Genomic DNA, 20,675 nt, shown 5'->3' with positions numbered 1-20,675 from the left:
GCTGTTGATCAGAACTTAGTATCATATCAGCAATTAGAGGATGCTGAAGCCTCCATTGCTACTCGCACTGTTGTCTTATCAGAAGATACTGATTCTTTAAGTTCTGATGCTGCAAATGCTGAAGATACTGGTGAGGCTGCTCCAACTGTAGATGCTGATGAAGCAGGTCCTTCAGGACATACTCCTCAACAGACTCTTCCTAAGTCTGAACTGGTAGAGAATTTGTTATCAGGGATGCACCAGTACCTTGGAGTGAAACTCCTGCAGGTCAGGAGTGGACTAAGGAATGGAACTCAGTTTCATGTGTTCCAAATGCATTACATCTTGCTGAGCACTTGACTAAAGCTGATGAAATGTTAAATTCTGATGATTTTAAAACCCAGCTTAGAGTCACTGCATTGAGTACTAAACATCTACAAGGTCTTCATTCAACTACTCATGCAGAGCTACACAAGATTCAGGAGAACTTTATCAAACAAGAACAAGTTTGGAAAATTGATAAGAAAAAGTTCTTTCAACCTACCATTGACAGGATTGCTTATACTGAGAAAACTCAAGAGAAACAACAAGCTCAGATTGATGCCATTCTGACAAATCAAGCTTCTCAGCAATCTCAACTTACTGAAATTCAATCCTCAGTGGAATTACTTATCTCTCTTTTACTACCTGCTGATGCCAAAAAGGGGGAGAAGGTAATTAAGTCCAAATGCAAAACTAACAAGACACTGCAAGGAAAGGATGATGGAAATGATGATCAAGGATACTCTGGAATGGGTAGCGGTCATAGTCAAGGTAGAAGGTTTACATCAAGACAAGCTAGTCATAGGACAAGTTCTGATACTGGGAAAAGAATAAGTTCTGCTGCTGGTAAAAGGATAAGTTCTGATGAACTTCTAGATCTTGATGAAGAAATGTCAAGACAGTTATTTCTTCAAGAAAATCCAGGAATGGACTTGGAAAGTTTAAAGAAAGAAGAAGCCAGACTTAAATCAGAGAAAGTCACATCTAAATCTGAAGCTTCTGGTAAAAAGTCTCTTCCAAAACTTAAAGGCATTGTGATCAAAGAAAGGACACATACTGAAGCAACATTGGCTAGATCACAACCACAGATAGATCCAAGATCCAAGGGTAAAGAAAAGGTTGGTGAACCTATCAAGGTTTATGTACCTCCTGAGGAAGAAGAAATTGTTGATAAAAAAGATGATCTTGCTCTGACTTCAAGAAAAGTTCTTAAAACAACCTCTGACATGGCTCAAGTTGTTCAGAGTCAAGAAATTGTAAGTTCTGATATTCAGAAGAAGCAAGTAACCTCTGACAGAGCTCAAGTTAACTTGATATCAGAAAATAGATCAAAGACACTCCTACCAGGATTCACTAAAGCAAAACAGACTCAATCTTTGAAGACTACTGCAAGTGGTTTTGAAGCAAGAGTAGTTACTGGAAAGGAAGCTAGAGATAAAACTGGATTGGGAAGTGCTGATGAAAGAAGAGTACACAACACTGCCAATGATCCAACTTCCTTGAGTGAACCAGGTATTGGAGCAACTCCTGAGAGATTGAATCGACTGGAATCTGTACAGATGGTTTACCATACCTACTTGAAAGAATATATCATGTTGTATTTCATGACAGATGGTAGGGTTTATCATATAAGATAAAATGCCATTCCATTGAAGTATTTTGAAGAATTGGAGCATGTACTTTTCTTACTTCAAGTGGATGACAGAATAACAGGGACTGCTGCAAACTACTTAAAAGAACAGATTCAGAGACAGAAAAGGCTTTATTCTGTTAAGTCTGACAGCATATATGTTCCAAAGTACAGAGATCACAATGGTGATATTGTTGATATGAAGCCTAATACTGCACAGATCAGAACGTATCTTGGTATTAAGGGACTTGAATTCAATCTAGAGTCTGACAAAGCTTATGTTATAAGACTAGATCAGGAGTTGAGAAAAGCAAAGATCAATGATCTCAGAGCTGCAATCTTTCAAACTGGTGAAGATACTGCAGAGCTTAAAGATGTTAAAAGGAGAATGATTGATGAACTAAGATATGCTGAGAAATGTTTGTTGAAGAACTATCTCAGAACAACTCCTGACATCAGAGAGATCAGAAAATGAAGAAGCCAAGTCGAAGATCTACAACTGCTTAAATTCTGATATTTATACAGACTGAAGTTGTTATCAGAAGTTGAAATTGGTAAAAAACTTTAAGGACTGTAAGTTGTAGTTATCTAGTCTAATTCTCATGCATTTGTACTTAATGTTTTTGACATCATCAAATATATGTTAAACTTGTATATTATGTTAATTTACAAGTTGGGGGAGATTGTTAGATATATTTGATAATGGCATGGCTAATATGTTTTATGTTTAGCTTTCAGATCTTACTGAACAGGATAAATCAGTACTTAACTGTTGATCAGTACTTATACTGGAAGTCAGAACTTAAAGATATCAGTACGTATGTTATCAAGAGATAATCATCAGAAGATAGATATCAGAACTTAAGTGTTGAAGGATAATCAGATAAGGACAGTAGCTGATTAAAGGAAAGAAGATTGAGATAAACATAAGAAGAGATATGCATGAAGAAGGAATTCCGTGAAGAATGGAATACTTGGAAGAAAAGATATCTGATTGATATATTTTAGGAAGCAGAATTATATTCCATATCAATTAGCGATTATCTTGTAACTGTGTAGTATATAAACACAGACATAGGGTTTACACTATAAGTGTTATCATTATTAGAGAAGATTATTCATTGTAACCCTAGCAGCTCTCGTGATATTTGTTCATCACTGAGAGGTAACAGTTCCATACTGTAACAGAGTTTATTGTTTCAATAAAGTTTGTTTTCTGTTACTTAAGTTCTTAAAGTTCGATTTGAGTGTACTATACACTGTATTCACCCCCTCTACAGTGTGTGTGTGTGACCTAACAAAAAATAAAACTGAACTTAATATGTAGAAGTATAAGGAAATAAAAATAAAATTTAATTTAATATAAATAAGCGAAGTATAAGATAACAAAAAATAAAACCAAATGTAATAGAATCATAATACATGTAAAAGTATAACATAAATAAATTTGGGTGATCAAAAGTTTAGTAGAATTAAAATACATACAAAAGTAGAATTATAAGATATATACGAATGTATAAGTGAAACCAAAAGTTGATGGTTCCAGAAATTGGTGAAACCAAAATAAATACTAACATTTAAAAAGAGATTTCCCTTATTAAGAAAGGTTATTAATTAAAAAGTTAAATAAAAGACGAATATAATTTAATAATTTTTAACATTTTAGGATTCAGTAATCCCCTTTTGCATTTAAAAATATATTAAAAAAATAATAAAAATTACATTGATTTAGAATTTAGGGTTTAAACCCTAATTTAATGGGTCTAGGGCCCTAAACTCTAGGAACCAAAATGTAAATTTTAAATTAAACAATTTTAAATTTTAAGGATGAAACTTAATTTAATATTTTTTAACATTTTAGGGTTCACTAATTCCTTTTTGGTTTTAGAAATAATTTTAAATAATATTTTATTATTTTAGGTTTTAACAATTTTTTATTTGGATTTAAAAATATTTATTTTTAAAAAATATTATGTGAAAACGTTAGATGTAGGGATGACAAATTAATCCGATCCGACGGATATCCGATCCGAAACCCGAAATTTTGGATATACCGAACCCGAAATTGTGGATTTGAATTTGGATTTCAACTACACCGAACCGATACCCGATCCGAAATCCGAAATTCAATCCAAACCCGATTAAAACCCGACAAAATTATTATAGATTATATGTAATATTTTAAATGTAATACATATAATTTACACATTTTTCTTGTATTATTTGAGTAATAGTAGATTATTATCAAGATTGTCAACACTTATTTAGTGAATTATAAATTTTTGTTTTAAAATCATCTTTTATTATGTAAGATATACTTTGTATATATTTATAAAAAAAATAATTTGTGATGAAATACTAAATATTATGTTATCAACATATGTTAGATATTACTCACTGTGTCAACCCATATAATATAATGTGTTTAACTACTTATTAGTCAATGTATTTTAATTTTAGCTATAATATAAATGTGATTATTAGTGTTTGTATGTATAAATAATAATAAATTTAACTATATTATTCGTAATTTTGGATATCCAAAAAATACCCGATCCAATCAGAAATCCGACGGATTTGGATTTGGATAACCCGAAAATATTTGGATTTGGATTTTATAATAGCCGATCCGAACCCGGCCCGTCATCCTTAGCTAGATGAAATAGTGTTTTGAGGTCAAAACGCTACATGATGTGGTATTTTAGTATCAAAACACTCCTTTTGCAGATTAAAACTAAAAAAAAACTCAAAGCACACACCACTAGATGATGTAGTGTGTGGCTTAATTTTTTTTAAAAAAAGATACCCAACATGATGTAGCATTTTGGGTAATTTTTAAAAGTGACAATTTGAAATATTTTTTACGCCACATTAACAATTTAGGGCAAACACCCTTTTTAAATATGCGCAACAAAAACATCTGCAACTTTAGCTATTCCAAATTCCCAAATACCAGGCCAACCGAAGAGCAAGTAAAAAGACATAAGAGGAACAAGTAGACCTCACAACAAGTCGTGTTCCATTTTTATGTAAATTGCAAGTGTGGAACCAGGGATGCTGCTGGCGGGTGCGAGTTACTTTGTTCTAGTTTCAATATTGATGGCAGCCCAACAGTGGGTAGGTATTAGGTAAGCAAGGGACCGTCCAGAAAGTCCAAATCAAAAAATTTGGTAAGTAATAAACGAACGGAAATTAGTAAATTACAATTTCTGTGAGGCACTACGGTTGTGTCGACACAATTTGCCGGGATGAGAAGGCATAGTTCCAAAGTGTTATGAGTTATGATTTTTTTCCACATTTATCCGATTCACTGTTCAGATTGCTGCAAGTTACTTTGTGCCTGTTTGTTTCATCATATGTGGCCTTCATTGGCCTTGAATGATGAATCAGAGTCTATTGTACTGTTTGGCTAAAATTTATAAGGCTTATATTTGTGACTTAATTATGGCATAAAGTAGAATATTAAAGTATTTTTTATTTTTCACGTTCTCATTTCATTTTTAATTTTTAATTTATTTATTTTTTAAATTGTACTAATTAAATTTTTTGAGTTATTTGAAATATTTTTAAATAAAATATCAAAAATACTTACTTTTTTAATTTTTTTGTAATTTTAATATATTCTGAAAATACTTGCAAAAAATATGTTATAACCAAAATTAATTGGATACGCACCTAGTTATATCAATTTTTTTAAAAAAACATAGTATTTTTGCAAAAAATATTTTTGGAGGAATATTTAAAAAAAAAACTTTTCAATTTTAATTTGATGAAATTTTCAAGATATGAAATTTGTTTATTTAAAACTTTAATATGATGTTTAGTTATCTTTTTCATTTTAATTTTTGTTTCTAAAAAATATAATTTATAAGTTATAATTTACCAAATGTCTTATCAACCTATAAATAACTTATACTTAAAATTATCCAAACAACTAAATAACTTATAAATTACGAGGTTAATATAACTTATAAGATAATTTTTAACTTTAAGTTATAATTTACCTTTTTTAAAAACCCCAAACAAGCCTTTAATCGTGTGGTTTTATGACGAGTTTCTAGATAATCTTTGTTCAATTCAACACATCAACTCTTCAGCTATGCAAGAAAGTACAGTTCTATTGCCAAAATTCCATATAACATTTCTGCAAAGAAATTAGGGTAGCATTATAAGCATGGTGATTGCAAGTCCTTGAACATAGCATTTCCCTCATTTAAGCCAACTAATGTCTTATGAATGCTCAAGACTGCACACTTAAACACAGCTTTATTACTCAGCAACACTAGTTTCATTTACATTTTTAATCACGTCAAATTTCATGTGAACAACTATGTTCCTTTTTATTTACCGCAAATATGGTCTCAACTCTCAATATTCGTCTCAGAGTTGTCTCAAAACCAAACACTGCATTGTGGTCGTCTCGAAAGATTAAGTTATTTTGCAAAATAAGAATAAACATTAAATACAAATTTGCCACATGTATCTTTTATGGCAATGGATATGTAAATCCTTAACCTAGTATAATACTTCCACCACATGTTGGACAATTACCATTACAATTTACATCACCCTCGAGTGGTTTGCATCTCCTACCACTCAGTGTCCCTTTGCAGCAAGCTGCTTCTTGAGAGCGAGGACCTCAGTGCAATATAAAGACAACTTGTCCTTCAACTTCTGAGAAGCTGCTTCATAGTTCCTATTCATGAGATCCAACTCCTCCACAGCCTCGCTGTGTCTAAAAAGAGCAGCCTCCAACTTATGTTGTGTCCCTCGAAGCCTCATTCTAAGTTTCGCCTTCTCTGTTCTGTTACTGATTTGATCCTGTTAAAGCATGAAAAAAGTGCTAGATGAGGATGAATTAACTTTACATACCCAATTTAAAGAAAAATTAAAGCCTTAGCAATGAATTTATGATTACCAAGGACCATAGAAGTAAGAGCATATTTGACATCAAGCTAACATAACGTGTAAATCAATCACTGTTATAGAAGCCCATGCCAGTCAACTAGAAAATAACAGAAAAAACAAATCCAGAAGAAATGCATAATTTTTTTTTTGAGAAAACTAGAAAAGGTTCAAATTATGTAAGTATTGCAATTAAACTAATAGAACTTTCACAATGCAGAATGCAATGATGTTGCATCCTCCACTGAAAAATTGTTACCGGTAGTAATGTACATTGTTGTATTATCACCACCCATTCTTTATTAGAAAGATGAGAAAATAGCACATAAACCAATTTAAGACAGTAACATAAAATTACAGATAAACCTGTGCCGAACACTGGCACTTACTGTATGCTTTTCAGTTTCCAGGCAAGTAAGCTTCTTCTTCAACTCGTCAATATCTGATTTCAACTTTGATAGCTGGGAGAAATTTGCCTCTTGGGATTTTTTAAAATCAATAGCCACTTTCAAGTCATCTCTTAGTCTCTCGTTCTCTTGACACTTCTCCATGCTGTAGCAAAAAAAACAGATTATTATAAATGAATTTATGTACTTGACCTTACTTCATTAAGTTATATTTGAAGCTAATATTACAATCAAGATGTGGCATTCAATGAGATCCATCAAATTTAGCATCAGCCTGGTATCATACATCTTAATATACAGATTAAGGTATTTATAACTGGCTAGCAGAACTTAGGCCAATCTTCATCAAGTCTTATGCATCTTATAGTTCGATTTGTCTTATTCTTATGCTTATTAATACAATCAAAGGAATTGATTATGGTTATGGGTTACGAACGTAATAGTCTTCTAAGATGTGTTATTAGGTGGTACACTAAAGAATAAAGATTACCTTTGATTGCGGACATATAATATATTTGAAAGGTTTTAGGGCAGAGGGAGATAAAAATCTTCAAAATACTAAAGAACGGAACACGAAGATACAGTGTGTACATGACCTCGGGATATTGCCCACTAGTGAAAATCTAATTTATTAAAGCGAAGAGCACAGGAGGCCTCATAGAGCTCAAGCTCAGAGCAAAGAGCTCGCTTCGTCCAAGAGAAGTTCACTAAATAATTATATACAAAATTTCAACAGACGCATATTCAATAATTAAATATCATATATATTAGTACAGTGGGGAAGAAAATAATTTTGGCCAAGACAAACAAACAAACAAGTTTACTAGTGTGTAGTCAATAAAAGACTTCTGTTTTTAAAATAATAAAAGAAACATAAAAATCAATGCCTTTAGATTGCGGTAGTTCTCCAATTATCTTCTTCTAGAATACTCTAAAATCCTCCTTGCTGGTGTTGTGTTCTAATATTTGTTTATTGACTTTTATGGAAAGAATTCAAACTCAGAGCTTAGCTTGACTTTGGGCTTAAAAATAGCTTTAGCGCTTGTCATAAATATACTGAAATCAACTAAGATCTTGTAGTTATTTATCTAACCATTGAAGTTATTTATCTAACCATTCAGGCAAAATACCCGTGAATATACCCAGAAAGTATGGCAGGGTTATTTTATTAACCAACCACCAGACTATTATGTTACTCTGATTTGGGTACAGAGTGTAGAACACAACACATATCCTAGTGTCAGAATTGAAAAGTCCAAAGATTGGGGACACTGTCCTATTTTTGGACATGGATACATATCAAAACATATTATATTAATAAACAAGTATGGTAAGTTAGATATCTTAGTAAAAAGTAACAATAGAACTGAGATTAAACTTGATTTCCAAAAGGACTTTGCAAATTATGCATCTTCCCTAAATTTATCTCATTCTTTCTTTTCACATATTTATTTTGAATTGTAACTATAATCATATTGATCTTTAAATTGATCAAAGTGTCCACATTTTAGTTAATGGAGCTGACACGAAATAAGTTCGTGTCCAACTGTCCGACACAGGTACAACCACCTAAACAGAAGAATCAGAGTAACATAGCTACCAAATACATGCCGCTTCTCTAACTTTTTTGAATGGAGCGGCAGCAACTCCACACTCTATAACTCAAAACATTTTGGTTCTAACAACATAATAGATGGGAGAGGTTTTTCCCCAGGAAATATCGGAAAGTTCAATGGTGGGAAAATAATATATACAAAGATAACGGCAGATTGCCTGGCACTGATTACATGTCACAGTGAATTTTTTTCAGTTCATTTTGGCATTAAGATATGAATTTTACATCAATAGCCATTGATTAGAAATTATAAAAAATTGCACACAAACATAATTAGAACTATAAAATACCTCCAGGACTTCTCCGATTCAGCATTCTTTTCAGAAGCTAACAACCTGTCCATAAGGACCTTGTATTCTTCTCTGGATGACTCCAATTCACTTCTCACCTTCACATTTAACATATTTATCACTGAAGCAGGAAGATAGATGAATAATGTATTCATTACGTACTTCTAAAAGGTAAAATTGTTGGATCATAAAAATAAATAGATGTACAAGAAACCTTTTTCAATTCATTTTAAATTTTAAAAATATGAGATGTTCCTGTAGCTTCACCAATGCTCTTTTAGACAGTAAACCCACCATTTTTTTTAAGCATGGAAGTGCTCTCTTCGCACCATAAGTAGAATTTAATAAAAATAACAACTGGTTATCTTGCTCAACAATGTTGTAGGCGTTCATCAGATACCTCTTTTGGAGGTGAAACAGTGAATGTATAAATTATACTACAGGTTCCAATTAAGGCCTCCCAATTAATCTTTTGAACCAAACAGACGTACAAACAATAAAATTAAACAAATGGGTGTAGAGGGACTCGAAGAGGAAGCCTTTAAATGGACTATATATTGTTTAACAGACTGAACAGACATTTGCTAAATGATATCATTTAGATTTTATATACTACAACTTGTGTGATTTATAATTTTTCCCATTATAAGTAGCGTGCTTCACATGAAAAGCTGGCTCAACTGTCTTCAAACTACACTATACTACAGTAGTCTAAGATATTTCTGATTAGAGAAAACTTAAAATATATTGAAGATTTAGTTTCTACAAAATGTGTGATCTAGGGTTACATATATCATTTTCGTTTCCTTGTAACTTACATAGTTTCTTTTCAAGTATATGGGAAGATAGTGTCAGCATTCAAAACCATAAACTTGTCATAAAGGGAAGGAATGGGGGATGAGCCTTTGCCACGAATCCTCCATATTTCGTCTTTTTGTTTTTACCTTATACAAATCTAATAAAATACCATCAAGTGACAGAATCATTTGAACTTGATAGAATGTGACTACGACACAATATATACATATTGACATAACATTTACGTCTTACTTTGAAATCAAGTTATTCATCAAAACACCAGTTACAAAGTACTAAAAAACATCAAAATGAACCTTGAAGCAGCCAATTCTTTTTTACTTTCTATTTGCACATCTAGTCGTTCCCCCATTTTCAATTTAGCCCGATCCTGTATGGGGCCTTCATAGAGCTTCACTAACTAATGTCTAAAGACTGAATGGGAATGACATAACAATCCAGAAAGACTAGACTTCCTGGCATGCCTAGATTTTGATATCTTTTTATCCTCAGTTGTACAAACTGAGGATATTTGGCTTTGGGGGGGAGGCTAAAAGCTCCGGCTTAAAGTGATTTTGTGTAGCAAGTCAAAAAGTGACTAAAAGTTTAAAAAACGGCCCTAAAGCCAAAAGTTGATAAGAGGTACTTTTTTCAACTAATTTATTACTCCGTATCTTTTTGTAATTTTATTTGACAAAAGTTAATATTATAATATACACGTACAACTCTTATAAATTAATTTCATTTTTATAATTTTAGTAACAAATAAATTACACAAAATAATAAAATCACCCAAACAGTAAAATTTGACTTTTTTCCACATTAAGCAACTTTAAGTAATACATAATTTTTTTAAACCTAGTCAAACAGGCTCTAATTAACAGGATGTTGTAACACACCCAATTGTCCACGTGTATACAAGACGTAACAGCAGGGGCAAAAGAGGAAGAACAACTAACAGAGAAGGACAAATGGGTCAAAGCAGTGAGCAAGGGTAAAAGAGTAAAAACAGAACAGAAGAAGAGGAACAAAAGGGACAGGAGGCTGGCAATTTTGGGTTATCGAATGTTTGGCTTTATTTAGTTATTGGGAGAGTCTGAGCCTCTCGAACGCTCATGTTATCTGTTTACTATCCTTGTTCATCGTAGTTTGTTATAAATCCTTGTAAGACCGAGAGTTTGGCACATTGGAGTGCACACCTTGCTGTGTTTTTTTTTATAAAATTAAATCTGCTATTTGATTTTATTGAGTGCTAGTATTCTATCTCAAGTGGTATCAGAGCCCTTCGCTCCGATGGGACCACCGACTACAGCACAGCGACTAGATCTAATTGAAGAGAAGGCAGCCGCGGTTGAGGAGAAAATGGCAGAGATGGTAGCAAAAGCAGTTGAAGCAGCGATGAAGCAATCACTAACGGAGTTGTTGTTGAAAGGGGAGGAAGCGGCGAGTCGAAGGCAAGGGGAGGAGATAGAGGCGTTATCGGAGAAACTCGAGGGGAGAATTAATCGATCTCGTGAACATAATGAGCAATTGATTAACATGATTCGTACTGACCTGATAACTCCGGAGAGCGGGCGGCTCCGTCCGTCGGCGTTCCTGGACCTTCCGTGCGCGAGAGAGGTGTAGCTGTAGGTGGGGCGCCTGCAAAACAACACCGGAAGGGGGGTTTGGCTCCCACGGCGCCTCCGGTGTAAGAATAAGAACAGGCTTTGGAGAAGATGAAGGTATATATATATTTATGTCATCCTTGAGGCTGCTGTGTGTTTGTGTGTGGTTGTATACATGTGGTGGCTGCTGTATGTTTTTGAGTGTATGGAATAGTGTGAATGTGTAAGAGTAAAAAATATTTTCCAACCCCTAAACCCTCCATCCTTGGGGGTATATATAGCCCCAAGGTAGGGTTTAGGGGTAGTTACCTCTAAATCTGGGCCGTTGGATCTTGGGACCAGAGGACGCCTGGCTTGAGTGGATTGCTCACATGTGTCCAGGGGAGGACCACCTCCAGAGTGTCCTAACGGCCCCTGACACACGCCGTGCTTGTCTGGTGTGCTGGTTGTTGATAGCTGTCATAGTCACGTGCCCACGTACCTTTGCTTTGCGGGTTGTGGGATGTGCATGTGCTTGCTGGGACCTCCCTCACTGTGGTTTTGGCCCCGATCCGGATCCGGGTATGTAGGCGGATCCGGATTCGGGAGGTAGGATAGACCCGCGGATCCAGATCCGGGAAGTAGGATAGACCCGGGCCTGGGCTCCTATGTTTGAATGGCCTGGGAGAGGGGGGTCTTAGCAGGTCGGTTGAGCCTGCCTCCCTTTAGTCCAGGTTGACGCCTATCCAGGTCTCTTATACCCTATCATTTGCCCCCCACTCCCTTATGCAGATTTTCTGGATGAGGGAGTAGAGTAGGGTTGCATATTGGCTTTGTAAAGAAAAACTTGTGCTTCTGGTTGCCCCCCAATCCGGATCTGGTGTAATGGATGCCAATCCGGATTAAGGTAGAATATGTGTTTCAGAAAAATTTATGCTCTTGGTTGCCTCCCAATCCGGATCTGGTATAATGGATACCAATCCGGATTAAGGTGGAGTAGTTGCTTCAGAAAAATTTCTGATCCTGGTTGCCCCCCAATCCGGATCTGGTGCAATGGATACCAATCCGGGTTAAGGTAGAATAGCTGCTTCAGAAAAATTTATGATCCTGGTTGCCCCCCAATCCGGATCTGGTGTAATGGATACCAAATATGGATTAAGGTAGAATAGTTGCTTCAGAAAAATTTCTGATCCTGGTTGCCCCCTAATCCGGATCTGGTGTAATGGATACCAATCCGGATTAAGGTGGAGTAGTTGCTTCAGAAAAATTTCTGATCCTGGTTTCCCCCCAATCCGGATCTGGTGCAATGGATATCAATCCAGATTGATATGTTCCTGGCCTTAAAACTTCCTTGACTTTGTACGGGCCTTCCCACTTTGGCATTAGCTTTCCGGTATTAGTGGGATCTGAGGCTTCTGTGTCTCGTAGGACCAGATCTCCCACTTGAAAGTTTTTGACCCGGGACTTCTTGCTGAAGTACTCTCTTGTTTTCTGCTTATATTTTTCCATTCTTGCAACTGCCTGGTCTCGGACTTCGTCGATTAGCTCGATATTCGTTCTGAGCCCCTCCTCATTTGCTATCTCATCAAAGTTGATTGCTCGATGGGAGGGGGATCCTATTTCAATTGGTAGCATTGCTTCAGTTCCATAAGCCAGCTTGAAGGGGGTTTCTCCTGTACTAGTTCTGGGGCTTGTTCTGTATGCCCAAAGTACATTAGGCAATTCTTCTGGCCATTTGGTTTTGCTCTCTCTGAGTCTCTTCTCTATCCCCCTGAGAAGTATTCGATTAGTTACCTCGACTTGGCCATTCCCTTGAGGGTAGGCTACAGATGACTTTTTATGCCGGATACCCCGCTCTTGAAGGTAGGATTCAAATTCTGAACCGACGAACTGCGGACCGTTGTCTGAGACAAGTACTCTTGGGATCCCAAACCTCATAAATATGTTGTTCATGAATTTGATGCAGTCTTGTTGATTTATTGTTCTCATTGCCTTTGCCTCTACCCACTTCGTCATATAGTCGATTGAGACTAGTAAGTACCTGAGGTCTCCTTTGGCTCTGGGAAAGGGTCCCATGATATCAATTCCCCATACAGCGAATGGGATTGGTGACAAGACTGAGGAGGGTAAGACTGGGCTCATCCGCGTCACATTGCTGAAGAGTTGGCATTCCTTGCATTTTTTCACAAAGTTTATCGAGTCCTGGTGGATGGTAGGCCAGTAGTACCCTTGCCTTATGATTTTATGAGCTAGTGCTTTTGCGGACATGTGGTCCCCGCATATTCCTTCGTGAACTTCCATGAGGCAGTATTGTGCCTCTCCTGGGCCTATGCATTTGAGAATTGGGGAGGAAAAGGTCCGGCGATAGAGTATTCCCTCTTTCATGAAGAATTTTGAAGCTTTTGCCTTTAACCTTTGAGCATTTCCTTTATGTTCGGGGAGCTCTCCCTTCTCCAAGTAGTTAATGAATGGGGTCATCCAATTCGGACTGTTTCCTATTTCCATAACTTCCTCGGATTCTGTGCTTGGCTTCTGTAATTCTTCGAAGTAGACGGAGCAATCCAGGTCGGATGAATTTTGAACAAGTTTAGATAATGAGTCAGCTTCTGAATTCTCCTCTCTGCTGATTTGGATGACTTGGACTTTTGGTATGGAGGCCAGGTAGTTTTGGACCAGAGCCTGGTATTTGGCTAGAACTGGATCCTTGGCTATGTACTCCCCGTTTGTTTGCTTTACGACGATCTGGGAATCGCTGTAGACTTTGAGATTCTGGATCCTGAGTGTTCTTGCTAACTTCAATCCCGCAGTCAAAGCCTCGTACTCTGCCTGGTTGTTTGTTGCTGAGAATGCAAAGGATATTGCTGTTTGGATTGTGAACCCTTCCGGGCTCTTTAGGATGAGCCCGGCTCCTGATCTTTCATTTGTTGAAGAACCATCAACGTTGAGAGCCCAGGCTTCTGTTTCTTGATCTGTGTTTGTCTCAGTCTCAATGCACATGGGCACGGGCTCTTCTTCCGGGAAATTGCATTCTATGATGAAATCAGCTAGAGCCTGGGCTTTGATTGCTGTTCTAGGAATGAAAGTGAGGTTGAACTGACTCAGCTCAACTGCCCAATTTACCAACCTCCCTGAGATATCTGGCTTGTGTATTATCTTCCTTAATGGTTGATTTGTTACCACCCGTATTTCCCTTCCCTGAAAGTAGTGTCTGAGTTTCCTGGATGCTGTGACTAATGCGTAGGCAAACTTTTCTAGGCTCGGGTAACGGGTCTCTGCATCTTTTAGCACTTGGCTTACGTAATAAACTGGTTGCTGTTTGCCATGCTCTTCCCTGATCAACGCTGCCCCAACTGCCAGGGCCCCTGCTGAAAGATAAAGGGATAGGGGCTCCCCGGGTTGAGCTTTTGTTAATACAGGGGGTTGAGAAAGGTACCTTTTTACTTCTTCAAATGCTCTTTGGCATTCTGGGCTCCAATTAACTTCTCTCTTATTGGTTGCTCCTTTTAACAGGTCGAAGAAGGGTAGGCATCTCTCAGCTAGCTTGGAGATGAATCTTCTGAGTGCGGCCAGTGATCCTGCTAGCTTCTGCACATCTTTTTGTGTTCTTGGGGCCTTCATCTCTTGTATTGCCTTTATTTTTTCTGGGTTGGCCTCAATTCCTCGGTTGCTTATCATGAATCCCAGAAATTTTCCTGCCCCTACACCAAATGTGCATTTTTCTGGATTGAGCCTGAGTGAGTATTTCCTCAAGTTGTCGAAGCACTCTCTCAGGTCTCCAATGTGGCCGGCTATGCTTGTGGATTTTGCGATCATATCGTCTACATAGGATTCCAGGTTTCTTCCAATCTGGTCCTTGAAGATTTTATTCATTGCCCTTTGATATGTTGTTCCCGCATTAGTCAATCCAAATGGCAGCATCACATAGGCATAGACCGCCCTGTGGGTTATGAATGCTGTCTTTAAAATGTCTCTGGGATTCATCCTGATCTGGTTGTAACCCGAGTAGGCGTCCATGAAGCTTAGCATGACATGCCCAGAGGTTGCATCGATCAGTTGATCAATATTTGGCAAGGGGTAGGGATCTTTGGGGCATGCACTGTTCAAATCTGTGTAATCGATACACATTCTCCACTTTCCGTTTGGTTTTTTCACCATCACCACATTTGCCAGCCATTCTGGATATTTAACTTCGCATATTATTCCAGCTTTTAGTAATTTCTCAATTTCCTCATCAATCGCTTTCTGCCTTTCCGGGGCAAAATTTCTTCTCTTTTGCTTGACTGGTCTCCTCTCTGGATTGACGTCCAAGCTATGCATTGCTATGGATTCATCCAAACCGGGCATTTCTTTCGGGGTCCAGGCGAATATATCAGAGTACCCTTGCAGTAGTGACACCAGTTCTTTTCTGAAGTTAGCTTCGAGTCCGGACCCTATCTTTATCTTTTTTGAAGGATCGCTTCTATTGATCAGGATTGCTTCTGTTTCAACAGCGGCCTCTATCTTGGATTGAGCCGTTTCTGAAACCATCTTTTGGATCCGAGCCTCTGTATTCTTCTTCATATAAATTTGAGCCTGGGCTCCCATCTCATTTTGGTTGCTTTTCCCTTTTTCAATTGTTTCAGGGTTGGTTGCTTGCACAGTAGGGTTGATCTGGCCAAGGCCTAGGTTCAATTCAATCCCTTCTGTGACTTGGTTGGTTTTTTGCTCTTTTGAGCTTGGTTTGGTTGCTTTCGGATTTGAGAGGGACTCTATTACCTGAACTTCTTTCCTCGCATCGTCCCTTGAGTGGGGGCGATGTTTCTTAATACTTTGTTGTTTCCGGAGTACCACGGCCTTTCTCTTGTTGTCTTGGTGGGTTTCAGCCATTACCAGAGCCTGGCTGTAACATCTTTCAGCTACTTCATAGTCTCCCTTGATTTCTCCTACCCCGGTCGGAGTTGGGAATTTGATTTTCAAATGTGATATGGAGGTGATTGCTTGGATCCTGGTCAATGCCGAGCGCCCGATTATGCCGTTGTAGGATGAAGGAGTATTGATCACGTAGAACTTTATCACATGGGTAACTTGGTTTGAGCCTGATCCGAATACGACTGGCAAGTATAAAGTTCCCTGGATCGGGACCAAGTTGTTCCCGAACCCATACAGAGGGTCCTCTTGGCATTCATTGGAGCGTACGCTCCCAAGTTTCATCCTGTCCACAGTATGCTTGAAGAGTATATTTACTGAAGATCCATTATCGATCAGCATCCTTCTCACTTCGTTATCAAAGATGTCGAGTGTTACCACCAAGGCTTCGTTGTGATTTGGGTTGACCCCTTCATAATCTTTGCTGCTGAATGAGATCATCATCTCCGGGTAGGATTGGATTGAGAATACCTCATCTCCTGAGCCCGGGCTCCTCGGGGGAGAATGTGAGCCTCCCAGGACCACATTTACCACATTCTTACCTTTTCTTTGTCTTTCCTCTCTCTGATTTTTCTCCCTTGAGATGTATTGATTCAAGTTGCCTTTCTTGACTTGATCTTCGATGAAGTATTTTAAAGAGAGACAATTTTCAGTCTTGTGCCCATGGGTTTCATGATAGTCGCACTGCCTGTTGTAAGGCCTGCTCTCTGGCGGAGTCTGCATTGGCTTTGGAGGATAGTAGAATGGCTTTCCCTTGATCTCCTTCAGTATCTCTTCCCGGGTTCTGTTTAGTTGTGTCCACTCTGGCTCTTGCCTGGGCTCCCTTTGCTGCCTAGGGGGACCGGGATCACTTTTGGACTCTGTTTTAGGACCCAATCTTTGGAAAATTGGGGTGCTTTGCACCACATTTGTTTGCTGGGTTTGGTTGCTTTGTTTGAACTTTTTCTCCTGATGGTAACCCCCTTTCGGTCGGTCATCAGAAGATTTGTTCCTGTTCCCTCCATTCCGAGTCATTCTCATCGCCTGGAGAACATCTGTTTCTTTTATGAACCGGGCTGCCATGGAATACGCCGCGGCCAGGCTTTGGGGCTCTTTGTTTATCAACTCCACAATATACCTCTCATTGTGTTCTGGATCCAGGTTTCTTCGAAATATGCTTAGAGCCTCCCTTTCATCGAGATTCGAGACTTTGTTAATGGCTTCCTGGAACCTCCGCATATAGGCTGAAAGTGCTTCGTTATCATATTGGCGGATTGTCTCCAGGTGGCACATGTGCATTTCATGTGTCTTATTGGCTCTGAATCTTCTAAGGAAGGCTCCTCTGAATTCTTTCCAGGAGTGGATGCTTCTTGATGGGATCCTGCTGAACCATCTTTGAGCCCCCCCTTTGAGGGTCGAGGCGAAGAATCTAGATTTCGTCAAGTCATTGTAATAGTATATCTGAGCTATTTGTTCAAAGTAGTTGAGGTGCTCTTCCGGATCCCCAAGTCCGTCGAAAGAGTCAAAGTTGTAATGTTTGAGATTTTTCTGTCGAGGGATGGCTTCTAGGGAGTGACTGAAGGGCGTTAGGGTCTCCCCAACTTCCACCCCGGATTCTTTCTCCATTTTTCTCTGTAGCTCGTAAATCATGTCCTTGAGATCTTTCTGACCCTCCTCTTCGTCATCAGAAATAAGTTCGGGGGTAGGGTCCCTCCGAGTTCTTTTGCCTCTTGTCTTAGCGAGGAGCCTCTCCTCCTCCATCTGCATTCTTTTCTGAATTTTTTGCTCTAGCTTTTCTTCTTCTTCTTTTCTTATCTTTTCTCTGATTTCTTCTAACTTTTTCTTTCTGGTTGCTTCTGTCTCCTTTTTACTAGGCTCTTTTTGATTCTTTTTTGCCTTAGCCCCAATTCGGTCGAAGACAGATCTCCTGGATTGCTGAGAGTCCCCGGACTCTTCTTGCTCATCATCTTGTTCAAATTCCATCTGAGCCCGGGCTTGTTCATCTCTGTAGAGCCTGATTGCTTCAGCAAGTTCATGGCTTGTTAAGTTAGCCATATGCTCCTCTGCAACTGGAACATTGGTGTACTTGTACTGATTTAGCTCTATGACATTTCTAGCATCCCTGATTGGTGTATGCTGTGTCAGTGGTTGCTCCTGGAAGGTCTCCCTGTCTCCCCCAGGTTCTTGAACTTGAGAGGGGTCTTGATCCTGAATATGTGTACTGGCAGAGGGCCTACCAGCTGTACTTTTTCCTGCTCTTGCCATCACCACAAATGTACAAACAACTGACCAAGATTTGAGGCTACAAATGTGGATCTGGGGTTGCTTTTTTGAATATTACAAAAATTTTCCAGAATAACAAGAAGCAAACTTTCTGGGTTTCGCTAACAATAATACCAAACAAGAACAGCAGGCTCTTGAACACAAAAGAAAATACGCAAGCTAAAACAGTTCTGGGTTTTAAATCACCAAGACTATTAAACCCCAGGCTTCGAGATTACCAAGATTATCAAACCCTAAACAACTAAAACTTAACAAACAAGGGCGGGCTCACACAACCACGGCCTAAAGCAAGAAACTCATACAAATGTGGCTAAAATGAAAACTCATATTCAAGAAAGGGTTTGGTTGTTTATGTTCTTACAGGTTTGAAAGTGGACTCTCTCAAGAGTTTGCTGATGAAGATGAATCCAGGGGCACCGAGACCCAAGGATGGAGCCCTCCTTCTAGCGCCAAATGATAACTCCGGAGAGCGGGCGGCTCCGTCCGTCGGCGTTCCTGGACCTTCCGTGCGCGAGAGAGGTGTAGCTGTAGGTGGGGCGCCTGCAAAACAACACCGGAAGGGGGGTTTGGCTCCCACGGCGCCTCCGGTGTAAGAATAAGAACAGGCTTTGGAGAAGATGAAGGTATATATATATTTATGTCATCCTTGAGGCTGCTGTGTGTTTGTGTGTGGTTGTATACATGTGGTGGCTGCTGTATGTTTTTGAGTGTATGGAATAGTGTGAATGTGTAAGAGTAAAAAATATTTTCCAACCCCTAAACCCTCCATCCTTGGGGGTATATATAGCCCCAAGGTAGGGTTTAGGGGTAGTTACCTCTAAATCTGGGCCGTTGGATCTTGGGACCAGAGGACGCCTGGCTTGAGTGGATTGCTCACATGTGTCCAGGGGAGGACCACCTCCAGAGTGTCCTAACGGCCCCTGACACACGCCGTGCTTGTCTGGTGTGCTGGTTGTTGATAGCTGTCATAGTCACGTGCCCACGTACCTTTGCTTTGCGGGTTGTGGGATGTGCATGTGCTTGCTGGGACCTCCCTCACTGTGGTTTTGGCCCCGATCCGGATCCGGGTATGTAGGCGGATCCGGATTCGGGAGGTAGGATAGACCCGCGGATCCAGATCCGGGAAGTAGGATAGACCCGGGCCTGGGCTCCTATGTTTGAATGGCCTGGGAGAGGGGGGTCTTAGCAGGTCGGTTGAGCCTGCCTCCCTTTAGTCCAGGTTGACGCCTATCCAGGTCTCTTATACCCTATCATGACCAGCTCAAATTTCACTCTGAAATCAGATCTGCTATGATAGGGATAGCCAATCAAAACAGCCTAACGAGGGATAAAGGAGAGAGGAGTGTGGTGAATGGGGGTTCTTCATCGGCGACACTAATTGGGGGAGGAAGTGGATTAGGAGGTGGGAGAGTGGACCAAGGAGTTAATAAGGATGTACAACCAGGTGGCTCAGGAGGGTTTGGTAGCTTCACTGGTTATGGAGGTGGGGGGTCAGGAGGAGGTCCGGGCAACTGGAGATACCGGAAATTAGACATGCCTATTTTCGACGGTAATGATCCAGATGGATGGATCCTAAGGGTAGAGCACTATTTTTCCTTTTACCACCTAACTGAAGATGAAATGTTGGAGTCAGTAGCGGTGGCACTAGAAGATGATGCATTACGTTGGTATCAATGGGAGCAAAAACGCCGCCTTATCCGCTTGTGGTCAGATCTGAAAACATTTATTCTAAGGCAGTTTAGGCCTACCGAAGGAGGTTCACTCTACGAGCAATGGCTTGCAACGACTCAGTTGGGTACGATGAATGAATATAGGCGTCGTTTTATTGAAACCGTAGCTCCCTTGGACCACATATCGGAACAAATACTGTTGGGGCAATTTCTTAATGGACTGAAAGAAGATATAAGGGTGGAGGTGAGGGTCTTGAATCCGATTAATCTCGAACAGGCAATGGAAATGGCTCTCAAAATCGAGGAAAGAAATAAGGTGTCCATTGGCAGGAGACATTCATTGGGATCGATTAAAACAGGGTATTCAAATGGATATAGTCGTGGAGGTGCAGGGTCAACTCAGGGGTCTGTGATCAGCCCAACCACGACCAGGAGTTGGAGCTCAAATGTCTCGGAGTCTCAAGCGTCGGTGAGTTTTCCTAAATCCATTAATCCTACCAGCCATGCTAAAACGGGGTCTGAATTTCGAAGGCTAACAGATAAAGAATTACAAGAGAAGCGTGCTAAAGGCATTTGTTTCCGATATAAT

At 39.1% G+C, this 20,675-nt stretch overlaps 1 protein-coding gene across 1 annotated transcript; it reads right to left on the bottom strand.

The window, feature by feature from the left end:
* Positions 1 to 5,941: 5,941 nt before the first annotated feature.
* On the bottom strand, positions 5,942 to 19,045 carry LOC141697054 (kinesin-like protein KIN-7O). The gene is made up of 4 exons (XM_074501242.1): positions 18,778 to 19,045; positions 8,869 to 8,966; positions 6,946 to 7,108; positions 5,942 to 6,472 (listed from the first exon to the last, which is right to left on the bottom strand). The coding sequence occupies exons 2-4, from the start codon at positions 8,919 to 8,921 to the stop codon at positions 6,248 to 6,250; spliced, it is 441 nt and encodes a 146-aa protein (XP_074357343.1). The 5' UTR covers positions 8,922 to 8,966; positions 18,778 to 19,045; the 3' UTR covers positions 5,942 to 6,247.
* Positions 19,046 to 20,675: the final 1,630 nt, after the last annotated feature.

Source organism: Apium graveolens, chromosome 11 (assembly GCF_009905375.1).
Source record: "Apium graveolens cultivar Ventura chromosome 11, ASM990537v1, whole genome shotgun sequence".
Lineage (NCBI taxonomy): Eukaryota > Viridiplantae > Streptophyta > Magnoliopsida > Apiales > Apiaceae > Apium > Apium graveolens.
The sequence above is the reverse complement of the archived record's forward strand: the minus strand, read 5'-3'. Positions and strand labels throughout refer to the sequence as shown.